The 23,234-nt window shown below is 42.4% G+C and overlaps 1 protein-coding gene across 1 annotated transcript in view; it reads left to right on the top strand.

Annotated features, from left to right (window-relative positions):
- The window catches only part of VAPB (VAMP associated protein B and C), a 52,687-nt gene that overhangs the window by 15,342 nt on the left and 14,111 nt on the right, over positions 1 to 23,234 (top strand). Inside the window, exons 2-3 of the mRNA XM_027977012.3 lie at positions 9,658 to 9,810; positions 22,448 to 22,551. Coding sequence (XP_027832813.1) covers positions 9,658 to 9,810; positions 22,448 to 22,551 — 257 coding nt within the window. The remainder of the gene's footprint in view (positions 1 to 9,657; positions 9,811 to 22,447; positions 22,552 to 23,234) is intronic.

The raw sequence follows: 23,234 nt of genomic DNA, 5'->3' as shown, positions 1-23,234 counted from the left end.
GATGGAATGTACAAAACTTCAGCTCTTATATAAACATTCTGCCATTTTTCTGTTTAAAAAAGAGGTGTTGCATTAATGAAAGTAGTCATAGAATTTATCTCTAGGTGTGTAAAGGCTTCTAGTCTTACTTCTAGTTGTGTAAAGGCTTATTATAGTCTTCAAGGTTTTCACAATAGATTTTGTAAGAATTTGGGGTTTGGGTTTTTGTCTTGAATTGAGACCACTGCTACTCTAAACATGTTTTAAATAATTTGATTTTTATAAAAATAAGAATGGCTATTGATGTGTATGTCTGTGTGTGTGTGAGTGTATAGGTTTTCAAGAAACTCCACCATTCAGGATTCTAGTATTTTTATATATACAGAGTATTCTAGGCAAGAAGAAAATTCTCTCAGAACATTGTCTGAATCTTACATAAACTATAGCTCTTTTCATGTGGAAAAACAATTACAGAAAAATACAGATCATGTAATAAACATCTAAATACAAAATAACTAAATGTTAATAATTTTTAGACTTGTTTTGAACTTTTTCTGTAATGAATAAACTTCACCAAGAATTTGAAGACATGTCTGCCCTCCGCCTCTGCCCATTCATGCTCCTCTTTTTTACTTTTCAGAGGAATTTAGTGTGAAATATTTCGTTGTTTTTTTTTCTTGTTTTACCTAATGTGGTATTATGCTGTTTGTATCACTTAACATGTTTTTAAGACCATCTGTTGTTAAAATACAGATCTACTTCATTCTTTTCAGTTGTTGTGTAGAGTTCCTTCTTAAGAATTTGACGCATTTGTTCTTAATAAGAGTTCTTTATATGTTCTGAATAATTGCTTGTCTGTTAACGTAAGCGCCAAATATCCTTCCACTTGTTAGGCGGTTGTCCCTTGCTGTCCAGCTTTTTATTTTTCTCAGGGAGCTTTCCTGAGTTTGTTCTTGAGCTTCCATAGTACTTTGATCCCCTGAGTTCTTCCACTACAGTAGGGCGCCTTATGGTGTAGTTTCCCACCCATGGAGTTGATGGGAGACTGAATTTTATTTCCTCTTGCTCCAGAGGAGCTAGGAAACTAGTGAGTTGAATAAGCGGCCTTAGAGGCGGTATAGTCTTTTTCAGTCAAGCCAGCGTCTAGTGTGCCTTTGATGGCATCACTAGTGAATATTCTTGGGTTTTGATTTCTCTTGCTATAATAATGGGTGTGATGCTTCTCAATAGCTGGCTGTCTCCCAGGAATATTAGGTGGGTTGGTTGCTCTATTAATTTAGAACACTTTGCATTCTAAGATTTCTTTAGGAAAGTTTTTTGTGTGTGTCAGGTTCTTTTTATTTGTGGTATTTTCAGAATCAGAGATATAAGGCTTTCTGCTGAAATGTTGGAATCCAGTGTCTGCCAGTAAAGGCACATTAATTGCAAAGCTTTATTTTGTTTGTAAAACATTGAATTAATGTGTGAGCTAAGAATTAAATCAAGAAAATAGATTAAAAAAAAAATCTCCCAGTGTTGTTATTCTTGAATTCATGGTTATTTAAGAGTTTACCCTCTTTGAATATCTGTTACTATGAAATCTGTTTTTCATTTTTTAGAGGGACAACTTTAAAAAAAATTATCATAGAATAATAGTGACGAAAGCCTTATTGACACAAGTAAACATTTTTATTCATAGTCCCTTCAACCTGTGTATGGTCTGTGCAAATATATCATGATTTCAGAGCGAAGTTATGGATGAGGCATTCTTTTACAGGAAACGTGTCAGAATCAGAGTTGGGTGGCCTCTGAGGAAGCCTGGTATTCATTCAGACTGCACACGCTTAGTGAGCCCTTTACTATGCGTGTTGTACCCGCAGTTCTAGGCTTTGGACGTCCGGTGCTGAATTGTGTGGAGGTTCACTCCAGGTGGGAGGCGATCAGGAAAGGAACACGTGAGCTGTCCGTTGATTCTGTGCAGAAGATGAAAAGGGGACTCATCATGCAGAGGGAGCAGTAGCTAGCTCAGTGTTGATTCACCCGGAGCCTAGTGGTGCCTCCAGGAGGGAGGGTGCAGGAAGAGTGAAAACCTTGTATGGCAAAACCAACACACTATTGTAAAGTAAAAATAAATAAATAGAATAATAAAATAAAATAGATGGAAGGGTGGCATGGCCATTCACTCATTTTCCAGGACATTTATTGAGCATCCATGCTACGTCTGGAAACCTGTGATCAGGAGTGAACAAGAAAAGTCTTTCTGTTCAGGCAGTTTACATTCTGAAAGCGGAAGCTAACATAAACAAGAATAAAGAGAAGGCTGTTTTACTGCAGGTAGGTTGGGAAGGCAGGAAGCATTAGGACACCTTTAATGAAAACAGACTGTCAAAGGATCAGTTTTGAAGACATCTGTAAGATATCCAGCCAGTTTTTACTTTAGAGTGGCCATTTCCCCCATATTAATATATTTTCCCATACACAGAGTCTCTTGTATTGAAACCTCAAGCATAATTGCATTGTCTTAACAAAATCCATCATGAGTCCTAGGCTTCTGGAGACAGATTATTACCTTCCCAGAAGGTAATCTTTTCAGAGTTGAAGTGAAATATGGTAACATGTTTTTTGGAAGGGTTGAAGAAAAGAGAGATGATGTACCTCAATTGTGTTTGCAAGAGTATAAAATAATATAGCTCTTTTTATGCAGTGTGAAAAAAACTGGTGTGGAACTAATAACTCTAAGTTTATATCTGGAAAGCTGAGACCTGATAGATAATATATCAGATTGGTATATAACTTCTTGGTAACACACAGTTTGAGTTTCAAAGTATTGTAGCTACATCAGGAGACATATTACATAGGAAGAATATTTATTTGCAACACCAGAATTTTTCATGAACTCCAGAAAAGGAAAAGCAAAATACAGCATCTTTGTTCATTTATCTTTATCCAGTTATATCTACATAATGTCTGTTAAAAATCAGTGGTACTTAATATCTGAGATGTTGAGGGTGCTTCTTTTTGTTTGGCAGGGTGGAAAGCTTTATTTTTTAAGATCAGTTTTAGGTTCACAGCAAACTTGAGCAGAGTTGTGCCTGGCCCCTGCATGCACAGCCTTCTCTGCTGTCAGCATCCAGCACCAGAGTGGTGCATTTGTTACAGCTGATACACCTGCACTGACATGTCCTTGTCACCCAAAGTCCACGGTCTAAGTCCGGGTTCAGCCTTGCTGCTGTACATCCTGTGGGCTCTGACAGGTGTGTGATAACACTTATCCACCATTGTGGTATCATACAGAAGAGTTTCACTGCCCTGACAACCCTCTGCACTCAGTCTGTTTACCCCTCCATTCCTTCATAAACCCTGGAAACTGCTCTCTCCATAGTTTTGCCTTTTCCAGAATGTTATGTAATTGAAGTTATGTAGGGTATAGTCTTTTCAGATTGGCTTCTTTAACTGAGTAATGTGCATTTAAGACTCACCTGCGTCTGAATTTTTGTGGTCTGATAGCTCATCTTAGTGTGAAATGATACTCCATGGTCTGTATGTCCCACAGCTTATTCACCTACTGAAGGACATCTTGGTGCTCTCAGGTTTGGGCAGTATAAATAAAGTTGCTGTCAACACTGTGTACATGTTTTTGTGTGCATGTGGGTTTTCTGCTCCCATGGGTGAATACCAAGGAGTGTGATTGCTGGATTGTGTAGTAAGAGAGTATATTGAGTGTGTGTGTGTGTGTGTGTGTGTATGTGTGTGTGAAATAGACTGTCTTCCAGAGGTTTGAATTTGCAGCAGTGAGGAATGAGAACTGTTGCTCTACATCCTTGCCAGCCTTTGATGCTGTAAGGGTTTTAAATTTTGGCCACTGATAAGTGTGTATTGGTATCTCATGTGTTGTCTTAATTGGCAATTTCCTAATGACATATGTTGAGCATCTTTTCATTTGTATATTTTTTGCTATCTGTAGATCTTATTTTCCTTCTGTATATCTTTCCTGAGGTGTCCAGATCTTTTGCCCATTTTTTTAAAAGTTCGGTGGCTCATTTTCTTATTGTTGAATTTTAAGAGTTCTTTATATATTTTGGGTGACAATTCTTCATTAAATATGTCTTTTGCAGATATTTTCTCCTAGTATTTGGCTTGTTTGTCTTCTCATTCTCCTTAACAGTATCCATTGCAGAACAAATCTTTTTAATTTTAATGAGGTCCAGCTTATTAACTATTTCTTTCATGGATTGTGCCTTCCATGTTGTATCTTTTGGAAAGTCATGTCAAACCCAAGGTATCTAGATTTTCTTATGTTATCTTCTGGGGGGTTTATAGTTGTGTGTGTGTGTGTGTGTGTGTGTGTGTATCTTTATTTTCTAGTTGAGTTGCGAAGTAAAAGTAATACCGCTTAAATTATGTCCTGCGCTTTACATGCAGGGTGATATGATCTGCTAGAGTTACAAAGATAAGTAAGGTCAAGATTGAGTTTTGAGTTCACTTGGCGTTTCCACTGTTACCTTTTAAAAAGTCATTGGGACCTGAATACTTAGGTCATTCTTTCATGAAAATGGTTGTTTCCTCTTTCTGAAAGGAAGAGTTTTGTTATAGTCTTTTCTCTCATGGATCTTGGAGTGAATGGTCACAGAAAGGAAGTACTTAAACCATGCTTTAAACCATGCATATATTGGTAAAATCTTTCAAGATTTAATGGAATACTTTTTCCACAAAATGCTCTTGTGTTTCTTGATTGATAAGTTTATCCTGCCATTTTTTTATGAAATTGCCACTACCTGAAATCTGATGTCATGTTGTTGAGAAGTTTGCTGGCTTGTGACTTTGTTTCCTTGACCTTTAAAACCAGAGCTTTATAATTATGAGACTCCATTTCTGTAAGTAAGACTGAAAGATTCACTGTTTCTGCTTTTACTTTTTATTTTATTTTATTTTATTTTTAAATCTTTAATTCTTACATGCGTTCCCAAACATGAACCCCCCTCCCACCTCCCCTCCCCATAACATCTCTCTGGGTCATCCCCATGCACCAGTCCCAAGCATGCTGTATGCTGCGTCATCTGCTTTTACTTTTAATGCTATGCATATTTCTGCTGACATTCTATTATTTACTTTCTAAGACAGGACAATTCTAGATCTTCTTCGTATCTTAAAATATACACTTTCAAATGACAATAAGCTGAACCTGAGTGAGGAAATGGTTTATACTGTGCTTAGTTTTATCTTAATACATTCTAAAGCATGTTACGGAATTTGAATTCAAGTTAGTTAATGCTATTCATGAGCATCTATCAAACTCACAAGCATTTTCACAGATGAATATGCATAATGTAGGGCATAAAGAACATTATTCAAATGGCTGAAAAGAAAAAAAATTAGAACTTTAAGGAATATTCCTAATTTCTCTCAAACTCATGTTGTTTCATTTTGGGGGACCTCCTATTTCACATTTTAGATGTTCTTAAAATATCTGCATAACTGTCGAAAGACTAGAAGATTAGAAAGAAAACTGATTAAATGAATGTGCTGCAGTTCTAGAGATAACAATCGTTTTTTCATCTCTTCAAAGAAGAAAGGCTAGTTTTTGAATATTTCATTTATAAAATTGACTCTACTATGTAAGCAGTGTTTACGTTCATTGGAGATAAACACCCATGTTGGTATAGTAAAATCCCATTTTTACATAATGCTTTAATGGAAATGGCAGTTTTATGAAAGGAAAGTAACTAGTAAAAATCTGAATGATGCTCACAAGCTCTTACATCATTTTTATTGGGATTTTTGTGTATTCTAATTCATTAATACAGGAGAAAAGGAGAACACTAACATAGTTTATTTCTTGTAATTACTGAAATCAAATAGAATTTGTTTTCAATAAAATTGTTGAATTGTCCGGAGTGTGGATTGAAGGGTTGGCCTGTTTTTACAGAATGTCTTGATTTTTTCACATTAGACTTTGCTGTTTTATCAGTGATGTTGTTCACTTGCATATATTTTTAGTATTGTTTCCTCTAGATTAAAAATAAAAGCTCTACGTAAGCCCAATAAGTCTCTAATACTTAAAGGTTTAGGACTGAGTGTTGAGGGAGAAATCTGGAATATTTATTCTGCTTATTTATTACAAATAATGTTTGTTTTTTAATAGTTTAAACTACCTTGTAAGTGAATCATATAGGTTAAAATATTATTTAAATTGCTGTGTAATAGGTTAACCAATGGAGTTTCCAGAAGCAGATTAGTGTCCGCAGTTAAATTTGCTTTATTTTTGTGGACTACCTAGAAGAAAAGGTCATTGCAAAGGGTAAATGCACTTAAACTTATCCGTGACTCCGATTAATGAGGCAGCAGGAGGAGGAAGGGACAGGAGAAACTGAGTTGGAAATGAGTATTCTTAATTTCATCACAGTGAAATCTCGCCAAATCCCTGTTTTCTGCTTAGTACGCTTCAAACCACCTTAGAAAATGCTGTTTTTTGCCGGGGTGGGGTAGTGGATGTGGATTTGTGGGCGCTTATGAATTCTTGGCATTCTTACCTGAAGATGCTTCCATGTTCTTGAAGCAGAATTTTGTTGAACAGATTTCACCTTGTATCTAGAAAGCTTTAAGGCCTGGTGGATTATGAATCAGATTCAGATCATCAGTGAGAGTACTGTTCCCCCATAGGCTTTGTATTTGAAAGCTCACCTTTTTTCAGATGTCTACATTTTTAAAATCTGTTTTCTTCTCCTTTCCCCCCAAGTAATGTGGCGCCTGTAGAGCTGGAGCTATGGTTATGTGGAGTTCTTGTAGTGGGCCCTTTTTATGTGAGGGACAGAGAATGCATGTACATGGTGATCATGCCCGTGTAGGTCTGAGCTATGTTTGTGTGCTTGTTTAATCGCTTTCTTTGACTCCAGGAAACCAGAGTTGTGTTTGTTTGTTTTTTAACCATTGCTGAAGTGACACCATTTCAAGCAAAGAGACTTACTGGGAGAAAACTTCCTCCATCTTCGTTCTGAGCCAGGCTGCGTGTGTTGGGGATTAGAAAGGGGTGGGGCCCTGAATAGTCGGGCATAAAGGTGCTGCCTTCAGCACCAAGTGTCCTGTTTCTCCCTCCCAACAACTTGATACAAGGATGAAGCGTGGTCAGCATCTGGCTTTCCCTCACTGTAGCTGCAAATCCCCTGGAGCCACAGGGTGCCCACCCTCAGTAAGGGGGTGACGTAGCTTGTAGGGAGAGGCTTTGTGTGGTGGAGTCAGTAGGTGAGACAGAACACCCCATGTCTAGCCACAATTGGACCTGGAGAATGCCCTGCTCTTGTGGCTTCCAGTTTGGCTGCCAGAGGGTCAAAGGCAGGGCTTATGGGAAAGGTAAGCAAATGGAGAAATTGTTATTAGGCATTTCACTTTTTTTTTTTAACTTGCCACATGGCTTGTAGGGTCTTAGTTCCCCAACCAGGGATTGAACTATCACCCTCGGCAGTGAAAGTCTGGAGTCTTAACCACTGAACCACTGGGAAATTCCCTAGCCATTTCATTCTTGAAGGTGTCATTGCTCAAAGAATGAAAGTAGCTTTTGGTATAAATAACTACAAAACTATAGATAATCCAGTAGTATGGTAGTTCCTGCTACAATATGATATATGCAGTCCTAAAAATCGCCATCCTATACAAAATAGCACAAAAGACTGAGACTTAAGAGGAAGGAACAAGGTTAGGTGCGTAACACTCAAAAGCTTTGTTGGTCAGAGACATAAAAATGGGAACCTAATATAAGCAGAAGCGCAGTTTAGCACACATTAAATGGCTCAGAAATAGATAAATACTGCAATAAATATGATACTTTACCATGAAAAACTGACATTTGCCTGTGGAAGTGGTCGTTGGAAGAGGTACAGTTTGCGAGGGCCACAGGGTGAGCCCGCTTAGCTGGTGGTGATGGAGATGTGTGAAGCTGTGTTTTCTGTATCTGTGTGCCATTCAGTTCAGCTGGATGTTGTTTTCTGTGATCACTTAGCGTTACTTGCAGACAAAATCACACATAAGCAAATGTGAAATTCATTTTATGCTCAGATTGTCCCTCTAATATGCACATCAATCACATTGAAACAGATTCACATTTTCAAAATAAGCTTTCTAGCAGAACTGGCTGTAGTTTATTTTATTTTGGAATTGAGTCTCTTTTCCTTTCTTTCTTTTCACCGTTATTGATTTCTTAATTTATATTTGTTAAGCCCATATCAGATTGATTTTTCATACCCAGAGTACCTCCAGAGGCGAGAAAGCAGCCTGAGATTTTAATTTTGCTGGTGGTAATCCATGAGGCGGTTTCCTCCTTGGTGAAGGACTCTCAGTCAGTCAATCTCCATCTCTCACCCCCTGCCCCCATCCCTTTACTAGATCCCAGGCACTGTGTCGGAGATGTGAAAACTGGTACGGTATCATTCTTGTCCTCAGAAGCTCAGAGTCTCATTGAAAAATGTTCGAGGCACAGATGTAAATATCTTTGTTGAGGATCTTCTTATGGAGCAGATGAACCAAATGTATGTATTTCCTAGTTTGTGAGCACAGGGCCACATATACCTCCCCACCCTATCTCTGAATTCCCTGTGAACATAAAGATAGGAGTAAAGAGCTTGCCTGGAAGATGCACAAAGACACCGTTGCTGTACACAATGAAAAAATGTAAATTTGAAAAGGGGTTGAAAAGGACCTAAGAGACATTATAGTTCAACCCTCCCACCTGACTCCTTTGTAAACCTTACGGGTCAGGTTTCAGGGAAGTTTCAGAGTACTGTGAGTAGTATGATTTCATTTTTGTTACCCCCCCTCCCCCTGACACACACACACACACACTCACACACTCCTGTATGTATGTACAGTTTGTGTAAGCATAGATGATGCGGATGGATCTCCCACAGTGTTAATATTAGTTACCTCAAGGGACAGGGGAAAGCTTATTAACTTCCTCTTTATACATCTTTTATTGTTTGGCTTGTTTTAAGAAGCATGTTTTACTTTTTTAATTAAAAAAATCTAATAAAGTAGAAAATGAATAAATAATAATAAAAAATACCCTTAGGGCACTGAGCTTTGTTTCAATCTTCCAATACCCTGGGTAGTTAAAAGTGAACGCGCTATTTTAGGTGTGGGCTGCCCTGCAGGACTCTGACCTTGCTGTAGCATCACTGTATTGTTTGTTGGGGGGTTATGTTTACAGACCACTAACACCTCGAAGTCTTTCTTGAATCTGCTGCCTTTGATCATCATTTTGGACCCAAGTCTAGTCCTTTACCTTCTCTGTGTTAGATTTCATTTGGTTACTGTGGGAATCAGTGTTCAGCATAGGTTAAGAGCTGGCCTTGGACTCAGGCTGCTTGGTTGCAGACCCTCGCTACCACTAACTACCATGAAAATTTTAGGCAAGTGGTATGTTCTCCCAAGCCTCAGTGTTCTTGTCTGGCAGTAAAGTTGTGAGGTATCAGGGAGACCCTGTCTGCTGGAATGCTCACTAGCCCAGGTGCCTGGTGGTATGACGAGACCGTGGTGGATTTTAGCTGTCACTGTTAGTGTGTTGGCCTCAGCCCATCTCTCCTGTGTGTCATGATGAAATGATCATGAGTCAACCACGTTCCACATCCGTCCTGACCCCATACCATAAATCAGTCTTTCCTCCGCATGGTCCTCATGGGATCCCCAACCAGTCCCTGTCTCATTCTGCAGGTCCTTTCACCGATGTTGTCACCACCAACCTGAAGCTTGGCAACCCGACAGATCGAAATGTGTGTTTTAAAGTGAAGACCACAGCACCACGTAGGTACTGCGTGAGGCCCAACAGTGGGATCATTGATGCAGGGGCCTCGATTAACGTATCTGGTAAGTTCTTGAGAATGAAGGCCTAAAGGGTGGGCTGAAAAGGCTCCCTAGACTCAGTGGGATCTCTTCAAGCTTGTGTTTACAGTATAGCAAAGGAAGATGGTAGGCATCTCCCCCCAGCTCCCTACCCTCTGATTAAAAAGCTCGGTGGGTCCCACTCACCTATTGTTTTTCCATAATTAATGCCTCTTTAGTTTAATGCTTACAGCCTTTGTGCCTCAATAGTTAGAGCAAAATTAAAGTGGTAACATCAGACTTTACTTGAGAATGAGTTGGGTTTTCACTCCCTTGAAATTAAATCTGCCCTTTGGCAATAAATTAAAAAAAGGCTAAACAAACTTAATTTTACTTTGTGGGAGAAAGCTAAATGGAGTTATTTTCTTATTTAAGCTAAATGATTTCTGACATTAAGCTCATGTCATTTCCAATGATTGGTAACTGCACTTTACTGATTGTGAAAAGCTAAGGGAGATGAAGGCTGAGGAAATTGGAATGTATTCAAGGGTGCAAGTTTTGTGCATGTCTGATGGGTTTTTCCCCCCTTCTGTCTGAGAGTGCATTTATTTTCCAGAGTCCAACTTTTGAAAAGATGCTGGTAGAGTGCCCAAACTGAGAATTGGATTTCAGAATTAAGGAGATGTAAGCGATGGGTTTGAGTTTAAATGTATTTTAGAAATGAAATAAACTTTGAGCTCATTAGGACTTCTGGATTCAGCAGTGCCTTTTGTATTTGTGGAGGAGGTGTGGGGGAGTGTGTGTTAATCCTTCAAGTATCAGGAGACTGTCACCAGGGCCTCTGAGGCATCATTAGAAGCTACTCCTCATTTGAAATGGGTATCTGGCTGACTTTTTTCCTGACGAATTTTGATTGTGATACATTTGGCTATTCATTTGACACCTGAAAGAAAATGACTCACCTCTTTGGAAAGATACAAGGTGTTTCATTATCTCATGATTTCTGCAGACTCTTGTTCCCTGCATCCTCTGGGTTCTCTCATTAGGGTGCACCCACACTGGCTGTCCCCCTGTGTATTTCTCTCTGAGGCTGCAAGACCTGATTCGGACTCTCGAATCAGGTTATTATCCAGGAGGAATCAGGAGGGTGGGAGCCAACATTTGTTGAGGATCTCTGTGCTGGGTCTGCACCCATATTATCTCATGTAATTTCTGTTATCTGCCCAGCGTGGAATGTATTGTTGTTACCCTGTTGTACCAGAATGACTCCGGTGGCCATAGGCTCACGAAGCTGGCCGGTGACAAAACCAAGATGTAGATCCTGCTTGTCTGGCTCTGGTCCCCAAACCTTCTGCACTGTAGCTCACTGGTCAGGGAGGGGGACCCAGGATATTGGCATTTCAGCATTCCTTGGATTCATGTGGTTTGCGTTTTTCTGTTGAAATCAAGGGCAGTTGATGTTTTTTATTCCCTTTTTAAAGTTGACTTCTTTTTTACCTCTTGATTTCGTTGCCCATGACATATTTAAGCACGGTTGTCAGTAGATGAGACTTACCCACTTTTCACAGTAAATTTGGGGCAGCAGCATCGTTTTCTGAATATAAAATAGTCTCAACAGGCAGATGTACAGTGTAGGTGTGCCTTCTGATATTAAATATGAATGGATGAGCAGAAGTGTATGTCTTTCAGAAAGACTCACTCCTCCCCCATCAGAGGAGTGGTTTTTAAAGTAATAACTAACCCTGGGCATTTGTTTTGATTTATGATTGTCTGCTAAGGAAGACCAAGATTTTGTGGTTGTGGCCTTCCTTTTGCAGATAAGAAGGAAAGGTTCAGGGGGTGGGGGGGGTTGGGTAATCAGAGGCACGTGATGATGATGGCAGAGCTGGTAGTGGAAGCCAGGTGTCTGTCCTGATCCAGTGGCTCTTTGGTGACACCAACTGCCTCAGCAAGGAGGTCACACCAGTCAATCTTAAAGGAAATTGACCCTGAATATTCGCTAGAAGGACTGATGCTGCAACTCCAATACTTTGGCCACCTGATGTGAAGAGCTGACTCATTGGAAAAGACCCTGATGCTGGGAAAGATTGAGGGCAGGAGGAGAAGGGGACGACAGAGGACGAGATGGTCGGATGGCATCAGTGGACATGAATTTGAGCAAATTCCAGGAGATGGTGAAGGACAGGGAAGCCTGGCGTGCTGCAGTTCATGGGGTTGCAGAGTCAGGTATGACTTAGTGACTGAACAACAACAACTGCCTCAGCAGTGTCAGGGGATGGCCCCGCTTACAAATAAATATAGAACAAAATACCTTGGCTCTCAGAGTATCATGTACTTGGGGGGAAAAGCAGTTGAATAACAAAATGTCCTGTGTTTGCAGGCCTTCCTTCTAATGAGACAAGATGATGCTTACACGTGAGAAAGGGCTCCTTTGTTTTTATTTGGTGTGCATTGGCCTCAGTGCTTGAGGTGCACCTGGGTGAAGCCTGATTTCGTTGCCTTTCCGGGACAGCTTCACCTGTCAGCAAAGGAGGCCAGCCTCTGCTTGCTGGGGTTTTCTGTGCTGAGGTGCCACTGTATTGTTTATTAGACAGCTTTGTATTGGGGCAGAAAGCATTGTACTTTTTCAAGGGTTCTCTTACAATACAGCCAGGTGATGCCATCTAGGTGAAAACGTGGAGTTCGGGGTTCCTTCAGCTGAGAGCCTCTCCTCAGGAAGAGGAGGAGGATGCCAGCGGGGGGCAGTGCAGAGGGTTCAGGCCAGCTTCCCTTCTGTGGGCACGCATGGCTGAGCTGGATTGCACCCACTCTACTCAGAGATGAGTAGACCTGGGTGCAGAAACCTGGGAGGAAACCCAAGCTCTGCTGTTGAGCCTGCTGGCCGGTCTTTGGCCAAAACTAACCTCTGAAGATTCTAGTTTTCTCATTTGCAAGATGGAGGGAATAGTATTCATGTCACAAAGTGTTTTACTAGTGCTGCAGAATTTTAACTGGAAGTGTGGTACAAGAGTGGGGTTGCATTTTCTTTGACTAACTTCGACAAAGACTGGCTGGTTTCTGTTGAAGGTGGGTTGTACATATATCTGAATTGCATTTTTAGAAATAACATCAGTTTGATGTATTTAACTAATTTATGGAATTTTTCTAATTCTAATTCAAAAATTTTTTCTTTTTCTTCTTTATGCGATAAGTCACTAGTAGATTTTCAAATATGAAAAGGAGGTCATCAGGTCAACCAAAAATAACTAGCAGTGTTGCCCTGTCTACACAGACTGTCGCAACATACTGTACAGGGAAGTTGTTCTTTCCCCATTTCTGAAAACCCTAATAGCTATTAGGAAAGGTTATAAATCATTCTTAGAGAAGGGGAGCAAGCAGGGAGAGAAAGAGGAGGAGGAGGATGGTATCTGGAGCTGGCCAGAGAGACTGCAGTTTTGAAGGCTTGCAGGTTGGGTTTTTATGGGGGACTGAGACGTTCTAGCTGTCTGATGTCTTCCAAGATGTACCCTGTGAACCTTTTCTCCACTGTCAGCTTAGTTTGATACTCGGGACCTCGCATTCTGCGTCAAAAATCTCGGCTCTGACCTGTTTTATTTTCTTCAGAAAGTGGCACTTTCTGTCTCGTACTGGGGTCCTTAAATGGAACAAATCCCCGTGTTATAAACTCAGATGGTGAAGTTACAATTGGAAACCGGTATGAACTGAGCTTTAAGTGCCATAGCTGGAAACTTATGGACTTCCCAGCGGGCTGTTGTGGGTGGGGTCTAGTCACCCAAGTCTTTGAGTGAGTCCTTCTCTTTGCCCTTTAGATAAGGATAGGTCCTCCTTTCATCTCTTTCTGATTGCCCCGTCAGGGTCTTGTCTGCTGGATGAGGCATTGCAGTGGGTGGGAGGGTGCTGGGTGCTTTGTGTTTGCATTAATTGGCCCACAATGCCATGGTTTTGGCCCCTTGCTCTTTGATACACACCATCTACTAGAGATGGTTTTGAATTATTCAAATCTGAACCTCAGCAAAATAGGCACACTTAAATGGAGATTGGAGAAGAGGAGATTGGATTTTTTCCCCCAGAGATTTTAAATGCAAGGAAAATAGAACTTTTTGAATTAATGAATTGTTTGAAGCGGTGGGGGGTCTCTCCATTTGTTCTAGCTTTACAAAATTAAATCTGTTTTCTGAACTGTCTGGTGGGGAAATATTTTTAAGGTAGATAATTTCTGAAAATGTCTTTGTGGTAAGCTGTTAGTGGTTGTAGGTTTTTTTTTTTAATACTGCTGTTTAATAACGAGGGAGTTTTCCATTAATATTCCAAACCATGTTTGCCAGCAGATACAGCAGGTGAAGTGGTAAAATTATGGGCCCATCAAAAATACTTACGCTTCCTGTAATATGATATTAAGTTTAATATTTTTATAACCTTCACTGAATTCTAATTTCACTAAGGTAGCAAGCGCGCTTCCATTTGCAGTTCAATTATGCACATTGGTTGCCTATGTACCAAGCAAATTAGAAATGCAAAATATCTGTTTGGCGGGTTGGGCCTTGGAAAGAGTTGTTAAAGATACCAGTATGTAGGTACAGATACACTTTACTAAGTGTACCCTGGGAATCAAAAGTGGATTAAAGACAAACAGACACAAATCTTCTGGTGTCTGAATCTGTATTTTAAATTCAAAGAATTCAGGAACAATGTTCATTCCTGACATATAGCCCCTTTCAGCACTCACTTCAATCACATTTAAAGCACAGAGTTCTTCCAGTAAAATCCTGAGGACAGAGAATGAATATTAGCAGCTCTTCTTGGATGGAATCACTGGTCAATTAATGTAATTGGGTAGGATCGCAATTGATAATTAATCCTCCTAAGATTTTGCTGACTCAGTTTAGTGGAGCAGCCCGCTTGCCCTGGACCAGCCAACCTTGGGCAGCAGCTTTTATGTGATTAGCACCAGAGTCTAAGCCCACTGCCCTTAGAGAAGGAAGTCAGGCATCCGTCTGTTAAGTGCTGATAGCGGGAGCTGTATTTGGGGGCTTCGGGCATCTTAACAGCATCATTCTTCGTGTGATCGTCTGTTTTGGAAGTCTCTGATAAGCGAAACCTTGTTATAGATGGTTTTCATGAATCAGGCTTACTACTCTCAGATAAGAACAACTCAGAGTCATACTTACAAGATGTCTTTAATCTTTTTCCCCAGTTGAGATTCTGGTTTTTTTAAAAAGAGGGGGGTAGATTACCAATAAAAATTTAGCTTAATCGTGCTTTTAATGGTTTCTTTAAAAGATTACTATAATTTTTAAGTTTCTTAAGAAGAATCCCATGTTTCACTTTTTATGAGTTTAACACAGTTTACTTAGTCTTTCCATTTTAAAAGATCATGGTCAAGAGGGTTTATCCAAGTACATTCAGTCCACCTCACTTAGACGAAAGTAATGTCAGCTGTTACAGTGTGGCCAAGGAGCAGAAACCAAGCACAACTTGGGAGCAGCCAAAAGTCATGTTCCTTCATTGATGGCAGCTCCCTGCACACTGATACACCTGGGCTTCTAACCTTAACTCTCCTGTTTATACTCTTACTTTAGACTCTCTATTAACCTGTTGCGATGTCCAGCCCATCACAAGCCAGAATGAAAGGGAAGAGCTGTGAGAGGTGGCCACAGTGAAGGCCTGGACAGGAACACTCCAGAGGACAAGTATGGGAGAGATAACAGGGGTCTGAAATTAACCCCAGCCTCAGGACAAACCTTTCTCCCTGCACAGTGGCCCTGGTGTGTGGTTCATATTAAGACAGATGTAATGTGAGTTGATAATCAGAACATGAGAGGACTCAGGAAAGGCTATGTGGGATTCTACAACAAAGCATTAATGGAGATAGGAAAGTGTGTTGGAATTTTGAAAATAGATGTGCATTTTAAAAGATATTTATGAAGGAGAGTGAGTGAGCCATGTTCTTAGGCGTGTATATGATGTACCTCATTTCTAGCAGTATTGGGGTACATTTGTGCTGTGAACACTGCACAAATAATCAGACTCTGAGGAGTTTGTTATCCAAGATGATCTATGCTGAACTGGAAGATCCTTTAGAGAATGCAAGGACAATTCCACGTCAACTAATTTATAAGTAGATAAGATTAATTACCCACTAGACTCATAGTTCCATCCATGGGTCCCTGAATAGGCAGAAGTCCAGGAAATTAGTCTTGTTTTCAACATTTTGAGTATCCTGAAGGAAACAGTAAATTTATTCCTGATGAGGGCACCTAGTCTAACTAAAATGTCTGAGTCCTTTGCTTTAGGCTAGAATTCTGTCACTTCATTGTGGTAGCACTGGTTATTCTAAGCTGTTGGCAGAGTTCTGGTTTGTCTCTGATCAGTTTCCCAAGAAGTGGAACAGTGACTTCATTATGATGTTGTAAATGCAGTTTGGTAGAGGACAGTTTGACAGAGGCATAAAGTGAAGAGATGTGAGAGGACAGTGGTGATAAGAAGTTTAGAAACCACTGTCTTAAACCACGAGATGAAGAGTGGAGTGTGGGAAAGGTGAGCCTGTGGGAGAGCTCTGTGTGGGTGGTGTCCGCTGACAGAGTAAATCCCCAGGAAGGACGAGAGGGTGAGACGGCCTTCAGGGGGTGCTTTCAGCCCACCTTCTCCAGGCGTGGTTCCTGGACCAGCAACAGCTGGGAACAGGTCACCCCACCCCAGACCTGTGCAATCAGAAACTGGAGGTGGGACCCTGCCAGCTGTGTTTTAACGCACATTCCAGGTACGTCTGCTGCAAGCTGAAGTTGGAGACCCCCTAGTGACAGAGTCAGACCAGTAGAAGGTTCAGAGTCAGAGAAAGCCTGAGAAGTGTGGCGTACTGGGATGGGAGTAGGGCCCGTGGACTGTGGGGGGAGCCAGCCACCCAAGGCCAACGTGGTGGGAGGAGCCGTGGAGAGCACCGGGGGTGTGGGCGTGGCCGGTGCCCTGTGCACGCCTGTTGGGCCAGCAGCGCGACCAGTTGTTGGATCACATCAGGACACTCTGAAAGCGAGACTATGGGCGTGGACTGATGACCTCTTACTTGGGAAGGGGGTTTTTTCGTTTGAGGACTATCGAGCTGGAGAGCCGGGTGCTTGGGGGAGATGGAATACGTGGGTTATGGGGGCTCTGCAGAGAACTTGTCTGAGAGAAACTGGGAGGAGGTAGGAGGTCTGGGAGGAGAAACTTGGATGTTGGAGGAGGCCTGCACTGAGATGGTCCTGTGAACAGGAGAGAGGCACGTCAAAGATAAAATTCTGAGATGAAAAAATAATAATAAAGCAGTTGCCAAGGTGCCTGTTAAGCTTTTGTTCATTTGCTCCGTTGCCATTATAATGGAGATGAAAGTGATCTGTGACTTGCCCGGGTTCTCAAAAGCTTTTATGCAGCATTTAATCAAGTCACTTCTCCGAGGTGTGTGCGCTTGTGTGTGTTAAGTAGTGTGTATTCTGCATATCTTCTGAAGAAAGTCTGATCTTATTGATCCAGTGTTTTATGAAAGGCCCTTTTCTATCAGGATCCCACTTTTACAACTGCATTCAGCTGACAATGTGTCACAAAGCATTAATGCTGGTGAGTGGTGACCTGGTCTCCAGGCCGTCTCCTGGTAACGGGCTTCTTTTTAATGTAGTATCAGCGATACATTTTAAAGAGTAGGATAGATGGTTCATTTAAGAGGGTTTTATCATCAGTGTCTCTGGAATTCAAGTGAAATAAGTTAATGGGAAGCTCTTTTATAGCCTGTCATGGAAAAAAGTACATAATTTCTGTCACAATTTGCATGTATGGAGCTGAGAGAACAAACGATTAATAACATTTATTCTGTCATGTTCTCGTAAAGTTCCAGCTAATAGGGTATAGCAAATTGAACTTGACATGAGATGATAGCGGCTGAGAAATACAGCCTTTTGGGCATGAGTTAGGGGCAATACGATGCAGATGCTGAAGCCCAGGAGCCTTCATGAAGTTTCAGGAAGTCTGGGTGCCACCTGCCCTCCTCACTCTTGCTCACTGATCGGGGAGCCCACAGAAAAGGAGGGCTGGTAGGTGGCAAATGCCTTGTTTTCCACCTGCTGGTCTAGGCGGAGGGAGCGTCGCTGCAGAGAGGGAGGGGCCAAGCACCCGTCTCACACCCTGTGCTTCCTGAAGGTCACCAGTGGTCACCGTTTTCACTCAGTTGGAAGCTCTCTCCTCCCCAGCCTTAAGGGTGCACTGGGCATCTGTGCTTCTATGTTTTGAGTCCCTGCCTTTTACAGAGGGTATTTGACCACCCCCCACCCCCCCAACCCCCCGCTGTCTCCAGTGCTCCTGTGAGGTGGATTAGTTGCCACCAGTACCCACTTCTTTGTGTGCTTGCGTTCTCGTGAGCTTGGAGGTCTCCGTGTAAGTTCTTGTCTTCTTGAGGTCCTTCTAACTCTGCACATGGCGACTTGGCAGGCAGTGCAGTCTAGGCCTGGAGTTGGGCTGATGACATCTGTGAGTTCTGAGGGTGGCAGGGGTATCAAGATGGCAGCACCTGCAGAGGGGAGCAGGCTGTAGCAAGGTGGTTTGGTTAGCCGAGCACGGGGTGCCCCAGTCTCCTCCTCTCAGGGACAGGTGTGTGCACATGGGGCTTGAAACTTGGTTTGTGTGAACTGCTTTTTCTTTTAAATGGCACATTCTCCCAAGAGGGGACTGTAGGAAGCCACCAATGCCTTCACTTGAATTAGCAAGCAGATAATTTTCCTCCTAGAGGGGCCTGAGAGGCACCCTGATGTAGAATAATGGTACTCAGACCTTTTGGTCTCAGGGCCTCTTTTGTATATGCTTAGAAATTAAAGACCAAAAAAGCTTTTTTTTTTTTTTTTTGGTGTGTGGGTTGTATCAATATTTGTCGTATTGCAAATTAAACTGAGAAATTTTTAAAGTATTAATTCTTTCATAACTTTAATAAATACAATTCACACATTTTTAGTGAAAGATGACTTTTCAAAAAATGGCATTATTTGATACGTTTTGCAAGTTTCCTTAATTTATGGCTTGATAGAAGACAGGCTGGATTCTTTGTTGCTTTTGCATTTCTCTCTGTTACAGTGTGTTGTTTCGGTGAATGTATATGAAGTAAAACCACCTTTACCACTGATATGTATTGTAATTGTAGGTATTCTTCTTTGATACTATGCCAGAACTTGCCGAGCAACACTTTTCTTCAAGTTCGTCAGTACAGTGTAGACTTTGAGACCATATTAGTAAACCATTTGAACTTTGTTTCACCAAGATGCATTGCACTTTCCCTTGCACTTGATGGCTTTGGTAGTATTATGCCAGCTGAGTTACACAGACCTTCCAGCTGTTGACAGATTTCATTATCCAGTATCAAAAACGTACATTTGTTACTCTCCTTACTGATCTCACTGGGGAGACTGAAGCACTTGGTGGCTGAGAGAGGTTTCCCAAGATTCTAAGTTTTTTTGAAAGCCTGGATTTTATCACCAACAGCAGCTACAAATTGTTTTCCTTACAGTGACCGGTTCACTTCATTAATTTTTAGGAAAATATCTGCCATATACCCGGGTGTGAATGACCATGGTTTTTCTGTCAGTGGTTCCATGAGAAAGTGTCCAGTTTAGCTGATAACCCAGAACGGTTATGCAGGTGCTTTTCCCAGGGCAGCAGAGGTGCCTGATGTGTGTTTTCATAGAGCAGAGTGCCAAGATGCACTGTCCATATTAGTTGGGATTTAGTGAAGTGAGTGATGTTTATTGCTTCATCAAGAATATTCTTAAGTGAGATGGCCTTTTAAACACACTGCATGTGAGTGGCAGTGCCTGCCATCCGGTGTCCACGCTTAGGCACCAGCAGGTTCACCCACTGTTGCTTTTGTGCCCACTGTTACTGGGGGTAGCAGTGCAGTGGAAAAGACATGTAATGTCTTGGTATCATCAGGACCAGCTTTGACTTTATGGCCCACCTGACATGAGGGTGGGAGTGTCTCGGGGTCTGCGAGTAATGCTTTGAGAACCTGTGCCGTGGAAGTCAGAACCAGTGTGGAGTTCTGGTCCATCAGTTAATATTGGCCGTGGGGCCCAAGAAGACTGCTTAGCCCTTCTAAGCCCTGTCTTCTATGACCATCTTTCTGGTTGTTTTGAAGACTGATGGGAGAACTAAGGAAAACATGCCTTCGTTGGTGCCTGGTCCATACTAGGTGCCAGTAAGAATTATTTTCTTTTGCTCTGGGGACATTGTGAAGGCACTGGGGACAAGAGCATGGTACAAGATGGAGAGATGAAAAGGAAGGGTCAGTTTACTGTAGGACGGGCCTGCAACTCACAGGCCCTTCTTTCTGGCTTGCACCTCTGGAGGAAAGGGGAAAAGAGTGGGAGGAAACAGCTCTTTATGTGGGGTTGTCTTAGGGTCTCTGGATGCGGCCGTTCTTTGTGTGTGACCCAGTGTCGTTGAAGCTAAAGAGCCAACTTCTCTGAGAATTAGCAGTGTCTTCTGATGGCTCTCATCTCCTGGGCATCTTTACAGATAATCCTGGCTCAGCCTTAGAGGCCTCCATGGTGGAGGACTGGAACCCATTCACAGCCGGGAAAGCAGAGCCTCAGGATGAGACAGTGTTTCTGCTAGACCTGTGCTCTACTGAAATCTAAATGCAGTCTAAGACTAAGTTCTTTCCCATTCTAAAAAATACTAGAGCGTGATTTTGTCATAGCTAGGTGAGATCTGAAATTCTCAAAACCTAATTCACTTTAATTTTTTTAAATAAACATTAATCTGATAGTAGTTGGAAGACTGTGACCCAACTCCAGTAAAGCTGACATTCCCTGTCCAGGCAGGATCACAGTGCATGTGAAGATAGTGGCTTCTTTATCACATACATCTTCCTTGCTGCAATCTTAGAGGTGGAAAAAATGCAATGGAAATTCAGCTTTCAGAATAAAAGTCTGTGATGTTGACCTGCTAGTCTGGCCATTTGTCCCTGGGGTTCAATGTCAAACCCCAGTGTGTAGCGATGCTCCAGGAGAGCTCCTACTTGCTCAGTGAGGCCAGCAGCAGACTTGTCTCCATCCCAGGTCCCAGGCCACCAGCAAGGACTGCTTTTCCAGGATAGAGCCTTGCCTTTACACCTGCAAGAATAAAATTTCAAGTGGAGTAGCCCTGTGCCTGTTTTAAATGACCTTTTGTTCTCTCTGCTGATGGTTTCACTTTGAATATCAGATCCTCAGATTGAACGTATTATTTTATTGATAGACTTTCTCTGTCCCTAAGAGAGAAAGGACCCGTGCACCTCCAAGACAGAGAGGGATGTTTGTGTTCCTCCTCCTCATCACGTGTAAGATCCGTGATGGGGGTTCTGGCGATGTGACCCCACCTGTCTCAGAGTATCCAGTGTGGCAGAAGGGGTGCTGAACTGCATGTTTTGCTGCTTCCCAGAGTGGTGACCTTGAGCAGGTCCTTCACTTTGTCTGGTCCCGGATTCCTTTATAAACCAGGCTTAGGGCAGGGCCGGTTGTCTGCTGCAGGGGTGGATGACTGTGAGGCTTTAAGAACCCAGGTAGTTCTCAGTGAGCTCAAAGGCAGGAAAGCACTGGTGAGTGGCCAGTACAGGAGGTGCTGGTGGGGATGGACAGAGATTCAGCCCTCTTGTGGCCCTGAATATTGACCCTGTAGTCAGGCCACTCCGTCATGGTATTGGGCAAGTTAGCTAACCTTTTTGTGCTTCAGTTTTTCCATCTGCAAGTAAACGTCAGAATACCTTCCGCAACACTCCCTGCCTCTGAAGGATTAACTAAAGTGATGGTAAAGCTAAAGGGCAGAGTCCAGCTTCTGGCCCCAGGGGGACGCTCAGTCCCGGGGAGCTCGTCGCTCATCAGGGCTACAGCAGGCTTTCCCTGCGTGTGAACAAGTTAGGTTTCAGGGAGCTCAACGAGATGTGTGGTTTCTCAGAGCCTTGTAGGAAACCTCGTGTTGTAAAGCAGCTGTCATTTAGCAGGGTAGGGTGGTAGGTCCTGGGGAGGCTAGCCAGAATAGGACAGCCCCTCCTTCTGTGGATGTGCTCGGTCCGGGGAGCCTGCAAGGGAGAGTCCTCTAGGTTCTTGGAAGAAAGGTTGTGGAAGCTGATGGGGTCTTCTCCATGCTGTGAGGGTGTGGGTTGTGAAAATTCTCTAACATCCTTAGCAAAATTGTATTTGAAGTGTGACCATGACGATCTTGACACGGAGAATAGCACAGAGAGAAGCCTGAACCACTCCTAAGATGTCGTGGACCGTCCTTAGTTCTTGAGGAGATCGTTGGTGGGTGCTTCCCTGAGCAGAACAGGCACAGCTGTCTGTATCTGGTTGACCTGGATGGAAGGCCTGTGGCAGGTGTTTGGTCAGGTGTGCCGTGGTGGCAGATCAGGGGCTGCGCGTCTGAAGACCTGGGTCCTAAGCCCCGGTCCTGGCTCTGCCACTGTCTGCTGTTTGACCTCGGGCAGGTCCCTTCACGTCCCTGACCTCAGGTCTGACACCCGCAGGGTGGGGAAGAGGCTGCTCATCTCAAAGTGCTCACTTCAGGGGCTTCATGAGGCTCAGAAAAGAGCATCCTGGTGAACTGCTTTACCACCAAAGTGCAAGTATTAACGTAACAAATGGTTGCCGGTAACCAAGCTCTGACCCTCCTAATGAAATATTTTCTTTCTCAGTGATGTTACAGCCTTTCGATTATGATCCCAATGAGAAAAGTAAACACAAGTTTATGGTTCAGTCTATGTTTGCTCCAACTGACACTTCTGATATGGAAGCAGTAGTAAGTACTGAATGCTTTTTTTTTCCCCCAAGTAATTAAAAAAAAAAAAAAATAGGTGCAGAATTGTGGGTGCATGCATTTCAAACTATGCCAAAATTGTTTTTAAAGGGGAATGGTGCTTTTCAGGAGGTTGGTACTTTGACTGCCTTTATGGGTTTCTAGAACTTTGATTTTAACATTTTATGTAACTTTCAGAACACTCTTCTGACTTTCCTACCTGGTTTCCTTCAGCAGTTCCTTGTTCTGGTGGGTTGTGTCTTGAATGGTCTGAGGGTTCTCTACCTTCACCCCCTTCCCTCCCCCTACAGAAAAGGGCAATTTTTATTCTAGAAAACGCTTTCTGCCTCTTCTTCCCGATCCCCCAGAATCTAGAGGGATGGGGGAGAGTTGAATATTAAGTATCCTTCAACCCTTTAGGCTTTTTTCCCCCTGCTTGGTTCTAGTAAGTGCCATTCTTTGTGTTTTTGTTGTTGTATCCCTGCCCCCCCCCAGATTCCTTCGATTTTTCTACACCCTCCCCTTAAATACATGTTCAACTGCATCTTTTAATTTTGGTAACAATAAGCTGACTTCATTTTCATAAAATAAGCAATTGATACGTTATGATTGGGCCTCCGTTTCTCTGGGTTCTGCTCTGTGGGTGTGAAGTGCGAGCAGCAGCAGCATCTTATATGAAGGGCTTG

This window comes from Ovis aries, chromosome 13, assembly GCF_016772045.2.
Source record: "Ovis aries strain OAR_USU_Benz2616 breed Rambouillet chromosome 13, ARS-UI_Ramb_v3.0, whole genome shotgun sequence".
NCBI classification, from domain to species: Eukaryota; Metazoa; Chordata; class Mammalia; order Artiodactyla; family Bovidae; genus Ovis; species Ovis aries.
The sequence above is the reverse complement of the archived record's forward strand: the minus strand, read 5'-3'. Positions and strand labels throughout refer to the sequence as shown.